Consider the following 13,578-nt stretch of genomic DNA (forward strand, 5'->3'; position numbering starts at 1 on the left):
AATTTATTTTCTTCCTTATACTTTCCCTGTTTAAATTTTTAAAAATCCCTACTGAATGTTTCATTGATTTGCCAATTTAAATCTCTCTGGGTCAATTTCTTTCTCTTCATTCTCGGTGTAATAGGAATTAATCAGGTGAGAGTGAGGACAGGGCAGGAGACACTAGAGATTCAAGGAGAGGAGGGAATGTATGAACAATCATCCAGGTGAGCGTGAAGGTATATAAATTAGGAAAAGGAACCTGATGTCCCAGTCTGCAGAGAGGACTCGCTTGAACTGAGCAGTCATGAATTTAAAGTGAGACCAGCTATTTTCCTCATGTTTTTCTCGAGCCATACTTAGTCACTCAAAGCAGGGGTGAGGGAGGTAGAGAATTAAAGTGAACCAGCACTTGGGTTTGCCAGAGGAGGACAATGGAGGAAGGGACAGGAAAGGGATCACGGGTATATACATGCAAGGTAGGGATGGGGTTGAACCAGGGACTCGAAGCTCAGGAAAACTGGGCCCAGGGAGGACAGGATGGTGAGTGCAAAGTGGTAAGGCCAATTTAAGTCCCAGAGGAATTAAAGGACTGTTGGAGATGAGGAGCAGGGGTAGTGAGCTGAAAATTAGGTGTGGTAGCCACAGAGTATGATGTTGAAAATAAGGCTACGGGTGGAGGCCGCTGAGGGAGGGAAAGACACACCCATGGGAAGACAGGTGGTCGAGCAGCTGAGAGGATGAGGTGCTAGAAGGAACCTCCACAGAGACACCTGATTCTCTAACAATGACAGCGAATCCAGTGCTGAAAGACCATGGCAGTGACAGGGAATGACCCAGAAAAATCTGTAGATGGCCACACTACACGAGGCATCTTCTGATGGCGTGAGCTTCAAAGCTGAGTACAACAGAGGAGCAGCCAGAGTGGGCAGCTACTCCACAACTAGGCTCATCAGGTAGAGGACTGTGGGGCAAAAGTACGGCCCCATCTGGGTGGGAAAGGAAAGACAGGTATGACTCCAGGGTAGACCAGTGCCCCGCATTACTGTTCGGTACTTCTGAGAAGCTGAGAGTAAGTTCTCTAAGCAAGGTGGGTATATGACTTCAGGGTGTGTTAAATTTTTTTTAAATAAACAATGTTTAAGAAAAGGAAAAATCTTCCTAACAAGAACACTCATGAGGCAATGACCAAATATAAAATATCATATTTTTTTTAAATATAAGGGAATCCTTTGGCAGTCCACTGGTTAAGATTTGGCACTTTCATTGCCAGAAGCTAAGATCCCACAAGCTGTGTGACACAGCCAAAAAATAATAAATAAAATTATAAGAGTACCCGCTCTCTGCTTTATCTTCTACAGCTGAAGTCAAAATCTATCAACAGACCAACACTCACTTAAAATAAAAATCTGGAGAGGGTCTTTTCTCAAAGCCCAGGATTGGCAAAGATTTACTGATTTATTGATGACGGATATTATAATCACATTCTTGTGTGAAAACCAGAATCATTTCATCATTTCTTTCATTTGAAAATCTGAATTTTTCTTTTTGTAAAAAACTATAACCACCACATAACCACTGAACTTTCATAAACTAATGAGGCCAGAACTTAAGAATAAACACAACTAAGTCCTCTTCCTCAGCTCATTAGTCAAGAGTATTTTCAGAAGAACACAAGAAACACAGTGAACATCACGAGTTTTCAAACAGATTTCCTTAATATCATTGCTTCCTGTTTCCCAGCCCAATTCAGTGAAGGTATGAAAGAACTAAGCTGAAGTTCACCTTGGCACTTCCCCATAGCACCTCCCCAAATGCTTTACTGCGTAAGTGTCCCTGGGTACCTTTTTTTTCCCCCTCTTACTGGAGACGGAGGCAGGTAGAATGACACATTGCTTCTGCCAATAAGAAGTAAAAACAGCAATCATCAGCTGTGTAGTCCTCTTTGGCCTGGGCCCTTCGAAAGCTTAATAATGGTTTAAAAGTGTCCTACTAAATTGCTTCCAAACACGTGCCTCTTTAAATCATAAAGAGACCAAACCTTCCTTTTGCTTGGGGGAAAAAAAAAAGCTAAAGCCTATACTCAGGCCTCCAAATATAAAAAGTATCCTGAATTCTTCTACCAAAATAAATTTTTTTTAAATGATACCTACAGGTCAAAAGGCAAACCATGCCTGCCTGGTACCAGTATGAAAACAGAAACCAATGGGAAGCAAAATTCCAACAGCCCCTCCAGCCTGTGCCTTCAGGACCCTTCTAATGAGCGAAGATCACACCAAGTATGGCTGCTGTCTCCACCCACGTGAGGCAGGCCAGCAACCCCTGGAGAGCTCCTTGAGCATAAAAGCCCAAGAAGTTCTTAGATAACAGCTACTAACGGTGGACCAAAAGCCTGAATACCTCAAGCTAATGTGCTTCCCTGATAGCTCAGTAGGTAAGAATCTGCCTGCAATGCAGGAGACCCCAGTTCAACTCCAGTTCGATTCCCAGGTCAGGAAGATCCACTGGAAAAGGGATAAGCTACCCACTCCAGTATTCTCGGGCTTCCCTTGTGGCTCAGCTGGTAAAGAATCTGCCTGCAGTGTGGGAGACCTGGGTTTGATCCCTGGGTTGGGAAGATCCCCTAGAGAAGGGAAAGGCTACCCACTCCAGTATTCTGGCCTGGAGAACTCCATGGACTATATGTAGTCCAGGGGGCCGCGACTGAGTGACTTTCACTTTTCTTTCTTTTTTAAAATATAATAGGACAACAGACCTGCCTGTTGTCCTTTTACAGCCTGTTGTCCTTTTATATTTGCCTTTATTTTCCATTTTTCTGTATACATATCACTTTGGTGAGCAGCCTCAACTGAATATTTTTTCTAAAAATAAAACTGGAGAGTAATTATTTCTGATAGGTACTTTAATGTTATCTAAAGAGCTTCCCAGGTGGCGCGAGTGGTCAAGAACCTCCTTGCCAATGCAGGAGACCTAAGAGACGTGGGTTTGATCCCTGGGTTGGGAAGATCCCCTGAAGAAGGAAATGGCAACCCACTCCAGTACTCTGGCCTGGAGAATCCCACTGACAAAGAAGCCTGCTGTGCTCCAGTCCATGGGGTCTCAAAGAGTCAAATATAACTGGGCGACTGGGCACCAGCACCAGGAAAACAAGGCTTTCCAAGCACAGTGCTAAAGGTGTACATGGGAACAGTGTGGTCCCCTTGTGCCCCCGGGATGGGAGAAGCACCCTGCGCAGGCCTACAGGGCATTAATAGCTCTGCAGCCTTCCCACACCCCACCTTCTGCCCCCCCAAAAAAACCACACAAATAAACAAACAAACCCTCTTAACTCCAGGGAAGCTGTGCCTAGACAAAACTTAAAATAATTGGTCTCAAGCAGAAAACTCAAGGATTTCAATGTGCAGATCCTGCACCGGGAACTTCCAAGGGGTTTTTACTCCTTCCAAGGGAGGAGTAGACTATGCCTCTGGCACTGGAGGGACACTGTAACTAACAACAGTATTTGTGGCATCTTCTGGACAGACTGTGGATCAACTCACAGAAGCAACAGCCAACTCTCAACAGCTCACAGAAACACGCACCAGAACTGGGTGGATAACTACAGCCTGGTCCATGACTTCAGTCAACGCTTCCTCTCCCTGGACTAGTGTCTCATCACTGCGGCCAACACTAAGTCAAGAAAGACGGACACACAGCTAAGGCCAAATAACAGATGCAGTAAAAAAAAATTACAAAAGAAGAGCTCTGGAACTGGCCGCGAGTCAAACTAGGAAAATGGCCCAAACAGAGCCAAGAGACCTTTTCCACTGTGTGTGTAAACTCCTATTACTTGAGCAACATTATCAAGGGAAAGACTGCTAAAGAATTTTCAGTATCACAGTTACCTTTGAACCAAGCAAGTTATCTTCCATTCCCTGAAAGTGCCTATGTGAAGCAAACCCTTACTGAGCCCTACTGAACACCCCCCACCCCTTAAAGGGTGCACTCCCTCGGGAGAAGGTGAGACGGCCCTTTCTCGGCGGGAGCAGATGGGTTACATGAAGCAGAGGTTACATGTCTCCCTGAAAGACACAGGTGAAAGTCCACAAAGACTTCTATATTGGAGTTCCTAATAGTTCCTTGAAAATCTAAACTGTACTCAGTTAACATAAGCACAGCAAACTACTACACGAGGGAAAAATAAAGAGAATGAACACAGGACAACTCTACCTAGCCCAAACAAACAAACACTGGGCCAAAATATTCCAAGGAGGGCTGCAAGGGCAAAATTACTATTATCAGGCATCAACATATCAGTGCAATGGAGGTATAAACATAGAACTACAGTGCTGCTAAAAACGATACCCATGTTGTCCTTAAAAAGATTAGAAAGCACATTAAAGGAGGTGGCAAACAAAATTCTCACAATTTGCAAATTCATGAATGTGCTGCAAAAATTATATGCTTTGTAGAATTCAAGATTCAAGGATGATAATGATCTGAAGTTGAGTACAAAAGAACCTATATTGCATCGACTAAACACACTGCTTACAGAAGTCAGTGACCTCTCTACTCAAGAGTCATACTTCAAAACATCATACATTACTGTATGATGAAACTTCTAGAAAACTATATCCTCACTTGTGGATGGTAATCATTTTTTTTATTCCAAACCAGCAATAAAACTGAGATATTTACTTCATTTTAACGAGATACCTATCTGATATGGCACTTTTAAAATCTCAGCTCAGCATTTATTATTAACATCAAAGGAAGACAGAATAGGCTGCGTGACAAATGTTTTCGTTTTCCCTTTGTACAGCTTGCTATTTTATCAACAGTATATACTGTAAGTGTTCCAGGCAAGGGGAAAAGATAACATAATTCACGAGCCACAACCTTAACAAAAAGACTATTTTTTTTTTGTGAGCAAAAATCGAAGTGAAAGATAATACAGTGATTTGTTTTTCACTGCTACTCATCTCATTAAAATTAAAGATAAGGTTAAATTGAGCTCCACTTAAAGAAATGTCATCACAGAAAGAGACACTGCATGCACATAGCTGGACAATGTTAGCCAAAGTAAATTATAATACTATGTTTCCAGAATTCCATTTTTACCAATTTCATTATTTTAAATCTTTTCATGATGTTTAATACCAAACACTATGAAAATCTTTTCTATGGACTTATTTACCCTACCTGGGTCTGTCTCTAAACAAAATGCATTATCAGGAGAGAATGTATTTTTCCCCAAATGTCAAATTTTATTACAGTCAACAGATAAAAATACAAAAAGGTCACTTCCCTAGAGACAAATAAATACCACTAAGATTTTAAAATTACTTCATTCTGACACCAAATCCCACAAACAGTAGGGACAGCCACATTTTTATTAGGAACATGAAAAATTCAGCATTACTCACAAGAATAGTTCCGTAACTGAAAAGGAACTCTTCTGTTACAACTTGAGGTCGAAATACCTGTGTGATGACAGTTTCCATAGATTAAATCCTGAAAGCCACGTATAAGAAAGAAATGATCATATTTGTCTGAGTTGATGCTTCTTAGCTCCACTTTTTTCCCCAAAAAAGATGATACCTGAGATGTTACCAGGTGAAGCACTACAGGCATGAGGGGGAGACACATCTTCAGCTGCTTCGCTTGAACTGTGGATGGGTGTTTACGACCAGAAACGTTAGCCAGGGCGTTAAGAATGTCACCTGCAAAGCACATCCCAGAGCACACACGTGAGGTTAGAGACCACAAATGCTTAGGGAGCACTAGCTGTGGGCTGAGTACTAATGGGATTGCTAAGGGAAATAATCTCCAAATAAAAGAAGTGGGTAGAAGCTGCGTTGTTTTATTCCCAACTCTTGACATTACAACAGAAAGCTGTGGCCTCTGGGGACAAGATGGATATAAGACTGATCTCTCGTCTGGAAATTTAAAATAGAATACAAAAATGATTCTTCTTTTTTTGTACTTTCCAAATATCAACCATGAGTATCCATTACTTTTGTAAACAAGAAAAAGTTATTTTTTGTTTGTTTTTTTTTTAGGAAAAAGTTATTTTAAGAATTATAAGCTAACAGATCATAGATTAAACTTCTCTGGTAATAGAATAGGATGGTAGAAATAAGAGATCAATTCCCAATACTTCTCATTGGATAGCCAAGTCGAATAATAAATAAACCTTGCCTTGCTAGACACATGAATCTCATCATCATCTCCTAAGACAAGGTGAGTCATGTAAAAAGAAAGTTAGCGACCAATTGACCAGATTGTGGCCTTTGGTCTGGAGATTTTAAAAGGGTTACAATCCAAATAAATTTTGAAAAGCTCTATTTTCAGTCATGAACAGGCAAAAATCTCCCACATTATTAATAAGGAGCAAAAAGTCACTGTCAATCAGCCATGAAGATATTTTCATTACTTTCATTTAATATTCTGAATTTCTGAGTCTAAATATCTTTTACCGTAACAGGCTGGATCAAATTTAACATTTTAAACATTTCTGGTTTATAGCCACATCTGCTGGGAAAGCATGGACTGAAATTTTAAACTAAATGTACACATTCCTTAGATGATTTTTGCATCTGTAAATAACAGTGGAATAACCAATTTTGTTAGCTGTAATAAACATCCTTTGCAGATCATTATTACTTTCATCTTAAATTTTTCAAACCAATGAAATTTTCAAACTTTAATATCAAAATTTTTTAATATTAAATTTTGATGCCTATGTATTTTTTAAATTATTTTAAGAAAAAATAAATTTGTGGTTACAGCTTGAAGGAAAAATGTTTTTCTTCCGAATTGTGCAAAGAGAAATCTTGAGAGAAGTTCCTAAAATGATAGCTTAAGTCCAATTTTCACCAATTAAAATTCTTTCCTTTTCTTTTCCAGGACTGCGAGATGACACCTCAATGAAACTTAATTTAGCCCTTTAGCCTACTCATTGCCTCAGTCATGTCACTGATACAAAATATTTATGATAACAGATAGGGCACGTTGAAATTTTGAAACTACACATTCAAGAAGTATCATTGCACTTGCCTGTAAAAAACAGACCATCAAGAACAAAAAGAGAAGAGATGCCTAAAAGCCAAGTCACAGAAAGATAAGCAGGAAGAGCCTAAGGATGGACGAGACTCCAATTTACCCAGGATACGTGGCAGCTCCTGCACCAAGTGACGGATGAGCAGGTCAAGGCATCGGGACAGGTATTCATTGCCGCTCTGCTGCTCCTTGCCTGGAGTGGTCTTTCTGCTGTCTCTCTCGATGTACATCACCAGTCTACACACAGAGAAGGGCCAAAGATTACCTCTCATGATAAAATAGTTGATAGCATCTGCCCGAAAATGCCACCATGGCAAGTGTTTCCAGGGGGGCACCGCCCCCATCATGTTGACATTTAGATATGGAGCGACTTGTCGGGCACAGTCTATTTCTGCCTTAGAAAAATGAAGACGTTTATGCAGAGAGAAAATAAGGCAACTCTGAATATCTCTGCCAGTGTATTACAAAACGACGCCCTGACTTCATTTGCTTTTGGCCCATTAAAAGAAACCCCACGTTCTTCAGATGACAGATGAAAGGCAAACAAAAGCATCTGGAGAGAAGAGGGCTTCGGCATTTTGAAGATTCAAAGTAGAACCACCAGTTGGCACGTTCGTTGGACATGACTCTTAAACTTGCTCTGAATCCCAGGCAAGTCATAGAAATTCCAGTTCTTTTACTAAACTGTGTATATAAATCCAAAGAAAATGATTCATTTCAGCACTGAATAATACAGAGAGCAGATATCATCTGAACACCTGGATTTCACATGCCCTTTTGTCCTCTGGTTTAATGATATCTGTCTCTTAATAAACTTATTTCTTCTTCAAACCAGTGGCATTTGTTATCATCTATCTCTGAACCAATAGCCTCCAACACAGAACTAGGGGACTTGTTGAATCATCACTCTGGGTACCAAGAGTATTGCTGAAAACTGTTAGGCCCACACTTCCTTCTCTTTGCTAGACCCACTACCCAAGTTCCCAGTCCCTGCAACTCTCTAAAGGGCAATGAGTTCCCTGACTTCAAAGGCCTCTTGATTGCAATCCCCCTTGCTGGACTCCTCTTGCCATCATCAACCATCTCTCCAGCCCTGTTGCAATCATCATCCCACCCAACTTCTGCTTCCCAAAACTTTGCAAAACTCCCACTGTAAACCAGAAAAGGTGGTTCTAAACACAATACACATACATAACATACATTGAAATCTTAACATTGAGCATTTATGTGGTTCTCTTAGTAGATTTATGCATCCTTTTGCCTTCTTGCTGGTCATTATTTGTAGCTCTATTAGTAAAGACCTGGGCATGAAATCCAATCAAAAGTTTAAGATCCATATAAGCCAGGTGGCATCTCTGTTTCAGTTGCTGATTAAAGCCCTAGTCACACTCTAATAAATACAAGACATTGCTCAAAATGTAAAGTAAATCCCGATGAATCCATAGAAATATGTCGCTATGACTTAAACAACAGAGAGCACAGAGCTCCATGATGATAAGTGAGCCAAAGAAACGAGACCCTAATCATTTCATGGTAAGAGGAATCCAAAAGCTTCACATAAAATGGGATGTGATAGAAGATGTGATAAAATGAATGGCATCAGCCTGGGGAGCCAGTCAGCCTGGCGTTCCCGGCAATCCACAGCAGGACACGCTATCGCTGTGGCCTAGGGCTTCCAAGCCAATAGCAGCCACTCCAGGAACCTCTTGATCAGCTGACTCCTGTTCCATCAACCCCACTAAGGAGCAGGACCAGAAAACACCATCTTCCTTTATGGTTCCCCAAGATGGCGTTGCCTGGTTTCTCCCTGCCCAGTCTCGCCATTTGCTGAAAAGCTTTATTCAACATTAAAGATTCTGGCATTTAACTGTAGCCCCTCCAAGCTAAGTATTTCAAATATGCCCTCTGACTGTACTGACTATAATCTGCTCTTATTGCTACGTGCACACTTTTCCACTGTGACAGTTCCTCAGCCTCCAAGGAACTTCCCCTGACTGAACCCATGACACTGCCTCCCAACCCATGACATCGTCTTTCAAAACCCAGGACATCATCTCCCAATCCAAGACATCTCCGAAAAAGTGCTTCCTTTTCCTTACTTACTTCCTGCTTCGATTGCATTCCATCATCTATCATTTCAGTACACTCTTTTTTTCACACCCACGTAGTCAAATGATCCGGATGAATCCAGTGATCTATACACTTCCTGTATGCCTGCAGAGAGGCTGTTGAAGTTAAATATGGAGCAGAGTCACTCCGTTGTAAAAGGATGACACCAATACTCAAGGGCACAAGACAGGACCAGCACTCAGCCTATCTCCAAAATGTTCTTCTCTTTAAACACTGAAATTTCCATCCTCTTATGAGATTCTCAGTGAGTGATTCTGCCTCCTACTATACAGAGAAAATAGAAAGCATCATGAAGAAATTCTTCCTAAATCTAAACTTATTGTGTGTCCTATCCTGGCCTCCTGGCCTCCCATCACAACCACTGACCTCTCTCTCCTTGCAATTCTGTCTGGATCACATTCCCTTCCCTTTTCTCAGAATCTTGAAACAACCAGTTCCTTGTTTTCCATTTTGTATGCTCACTCTCTCCCATTTAACAAACTACTTTTCCTGTACTTCTAGCAACTGCCCCATGGCCTCTCTCCTCCCTTTCTCAGGCAAACCTCTTAAGAAATCAATCCACTTCCAATATCTCCTTTGCTCCTCTTAACTTCTTCCACCCACCACAATCTGCCCTCACTCCCATCACTTTTCTAATGAGTCAGCTCTTTGCATCAGGTGGTCAAAGTACTGGAACTTCAGCTTCATCATCAGTCCTTTCAATGAATATTCAGGACTGACTTCCTTTAGGATTCACTGGTTTGATCTCCTTGCAGTCCAGGGGACTCTCAAGGATCTTTTCCAACACCACAGTTCAAAAGCATCAATCTTTCAGCGCTCGGCCTTCTTTATGGTCCAACTCTCACATCCATACATGGCAAACTTCTTACTTTTTGGATTTCTCTGGTTTATGAACCATGAGTAGGAGTCATCTATTCAAAACTTAAGTGTTTTGAAAACATGAAGTAGTATCAATGCTCTACACAGACAATTGAAAAAAAAAAAAACTTTAGGTGATGTAACACTCAATTACACAACATACCGTACCAGATGATAAATGGTGAGTGTCCGCAAAAATATTACCTCCTTTTCGTAAGAACTACAGACCTCCATTTTCTCACTAAGCCAAGTCACGGTGACTTTAAACAAGAGGTAAATCAACAGCAACATCACAGGAGTATCCCAAAACTTTATTATGGCCTGTGGCCCACTATGATTTCTAAGTTATTTTTCTCCTTTCCTTCAGTAGGGTCACTCAACTTGACAATACTGACAGAGATTTCAACAAATCTGGCTCTAACTCCCAGCCCTACCACCTTCTAATAGCGTGATCTTGAACAAATTTCTTAAGCTCTTTATACCTTCAGTTTTCTCATTATAAACGGGATAACAATGCCTACCTTGTAGGATTGCCGTGAAGATTAAATGAGAAAATTGTCTGGGGTCTAACACAAGGTACATACTCAAGACATGTTAGCTGCTGTTATTACTAAAAATAGTTGCTTCTATGAATTATTAAAATTAATGACCACCACCAAAATGAAGACACTGTTTTCTGGAGTGAACAGATATTAAGAGAACATTCCCAGGGAAGGCCACCTCTGCTGTTCATCCTATTCTCTCACAAAATCAAAGAGAGACAAATACAGTATCACTTATATGTGGAATCTAAACAACAGTACACACGAATTTATTTACAAAATAAACTTAACAATTACAAAAGGCAGAAGGGTAGGAAGGGATAAACTGGTAGTACAGGATTAACAGATACACAATACTATATAAAAAATAGATCGACAACAAGGATTTACCATATAGCACAAGAAGGAAACATAATTCCTTACAACAACTATAATGGAAAAGAATTAGAAAATATATATATATAGATATACATATATATATATAATCAAGTCACTTTGCTATACACATGAAACTAACATAATATTGTAAATCAACTATAGTTCAGTTTTAAAAAAATAAAACAAAGAAATGGAGCCTCAAATGTCCCACTTCACAACACTGCCAAATGGTTTCCCAAAATGGTTGTCCCAGTGGCATACAAGTTCCCCCTGAGTTACACCTCACCAGTATTTAGTAGCATCAAATTTTTGCTCATTTCTATTTTCTGGTGTTTTCTTGGCAAAACCCTATTAGCCTTTGCCCTGCTTTTCGTTACTCCAAGGCCAAATTTGCCTATTACTCCAGGTATTTCTTGACCTCCTACTTTTGCATTCCAGTCCCCTATAATGAAAAGGACATCTTTTTGGGGTGTTATTTCTAAAAGGTCTTGTAGGTATTCATAGAACTGTTCAGCTTCTTCAGCGTTACTGGTCAGGGCATAAACTTGGATTACCGTGATATTGAATGGTTTGCCTTGGAAACGAGCAGAGATCATTCTGTCGTTTTTGAGACTGCATCCAAGTACTGCATTTCAGACTCTTTTGTTGACTGTGATAGTTACTCCATTTCTCCTAAGGGATTCCTGCCCATAGTAGTAGATATAATGGTCATCTGAGTTAAATTCACCCATTCTAGTCCATCTTAGTTCACTGATTCCTAGAATATCAACATTCACTCACTATCTCCTGTTTGACCACTTCCAATTTGCCTAGATTCATGGACCTAACATTCCAGGTTCCTATGCAATATTGCTCTTTACAGCATTGGACCTTGCTTCTTATCACCAGTCACATCCACAACTGGGTGTTGTTTTTGCTTTGGCTCCATCCCTTCATCCTTTCTGGAGTTATTTCTCCAGTGATCTCCAGTAGCACATTGGGCACCTACCGACCTGGGGCGTTCCTCTTTCAGTGTCCTCTCTTTTTGCCTTTTCATACTGTTCATGGGGTTCTCAAGGCAAGAATACTGAAGTGGTTTGCCACTGCCTTCTCCAGTGGACCACATTCTGTCAGACCTCTCCAGATAATCACCATGGTGTGATCACTCACCTAGTGCCAGACAATCTGGAATGTGGAGTCAAGTGGGCCTTAGGAAGCATCACTACAAACAAAGCTAGTGGAGGTGATGGAATTCCAGCTGAGCTATTTCAAATCCTAAAAGATGATGCTGTGAAAGTGCTGCACTCAGTATGTCAGCAAATTTGGAAACTCAGCAGTGGCCACAGGACTGGAGAAGGTCAGTTTTCATTCCAATCCCAAAGAAAGGCAATGCCAAAGAATGCTCAAACTACCGCACAATTGCACTCATCTCACATGCTAGTAAAGTAACGCTCAAAATTCTCCAGGTCAGGCTTCAGCAACACATGAACCGTGAACTTCCAGATGTTCAAGCTGGTTTTAGAAAAGGCAGAGATCAAATTGCCAACATTCACTGGATCATCAAAAAAGCAAGAGAGTTTCAGAAAAACATCTATTTCTGCTTTACTGACTATGCCAAAACCTTTGACTGTGTGGATCACAATAAACTGTGGAAAATTCTTCAAGAGATGGGAATACCAGACCACCTGACCTGCCTCTTGAGAAACCTGTATGCAGGTCAGGAAGCAACAGTTAGAACTGGACATGGACCAACAGACTGGTTCCAAACAGGAAAGGGAGTACGTCAAGGCTGTATATTGTCACCCTGCTTATTTAACTTATATGCAGAGTACATCATGAGAAATGCTGGGCTGGAAGAAGCACATGCTGGAATCAAGATTGCCGGGACAAATAGCAAAACCTCAGATATGCAGATGACACCACCCTTATGGCAGAAAGTGAAGAAGAACTAAAGAGTCTCTTGATGAAAGTGAAAGAGGAGAGTGAAAAAGCTGGCTTAAAGCTCAACATTTAGAAAACTAAGATCATGGCATCCGGTCCCATCACTTCATGGCAAATAGATGGGGAAACAGTGGAAACAGTGGCTGACTTTATTTTTCTGGGCTCCAAAATCACTGCAGATGGTGATTGCAGCCATGAAATCAAAAGAGGCTTACTCCTTGGAAGGAAAGTTATGACCAAACTAGATAGCATAATTAAAAAGCAGAGACATTACTTTGTCAACAAAGGTCCATCTAGTCAAGGCTGTGGTTTTTCTAGTAGTCATGTATGGATGTGAGAGTTGGACTATAAAGAAAGCTGGGCACCGAAGAATTGATGCTTTTGAACTGAGGTGTTGGAGAAGACTCTTGAGAGTCCCTTGGACTGCAAGGAGATCCAACCAGTCCATCCTGAAGGAGATCAGTCCTGGGTGTTCATTGGTAGGAATGATATTGAAGCTGAAACTCCAATATTTTGCCACCTGACGCGAAGAGCTGACTCATTTGAAAAGACCCTGATGTTGGTAAAGATTGAAGGCAGAAGAAGGGGACGACAGAGGATGAGATGGTTAGATGGCATCACCGACTCAATCGACATGAGTTTGAGTAAACTCCAGGAGTTGGTGATGGACTGGGAGGCCTGGCATGCTGCAGTTGATGGGGTCGCAAAGAGTCGGACATGACTGAGTGAC

General features: G+C 41.0%; 1 protein-coding gene across 3 annotated transcripts in view; it reads right to left on the reverse strand.

The window, feature by feature from the left end:
* The window catches only part of ULK4 (unc-51 like kinase 4), a 496,555-nt gene that overhangs the window by 346,671 nt on the left and 136,306 nt on the right, over positions 1–13,578 (reverse strand). For all 3 annotated transcript variants that reach the window (XM_043886762.1, XM_043886763.1, XM_043886761.1), the window contains 3 exons: positions 7,124–7,257; positions 5,560–5,681; positions 5,385–5,441 (listed from right to left, as the gene is read on the reverse strand). In XM_043886762.1, the coding sequence (XP_043742697.1) occupies positions 5,385–5,441; positions 5,560–5,681; positions 7,124–7,257 (313 nt within the window). The remainder of the gene's footprint in view (positions 1–5,384; positions 5,442–5,559; positions 5,682–7,123; positions 7,258–13,578) is intronic.

This window comes from Cervus elaphus, chromosome 24, assembly GCF_910594005.1.
Source record: "Cervus elaphus chromosome 24, mCerEla1.1, whole genome shotgun sequence".
Lineage (NCBI taxonomy): Eukaryota > Metazoa > Chordata > Mammalia > Artiodactyla > Cervidae > Cervus > Cervus elaphus.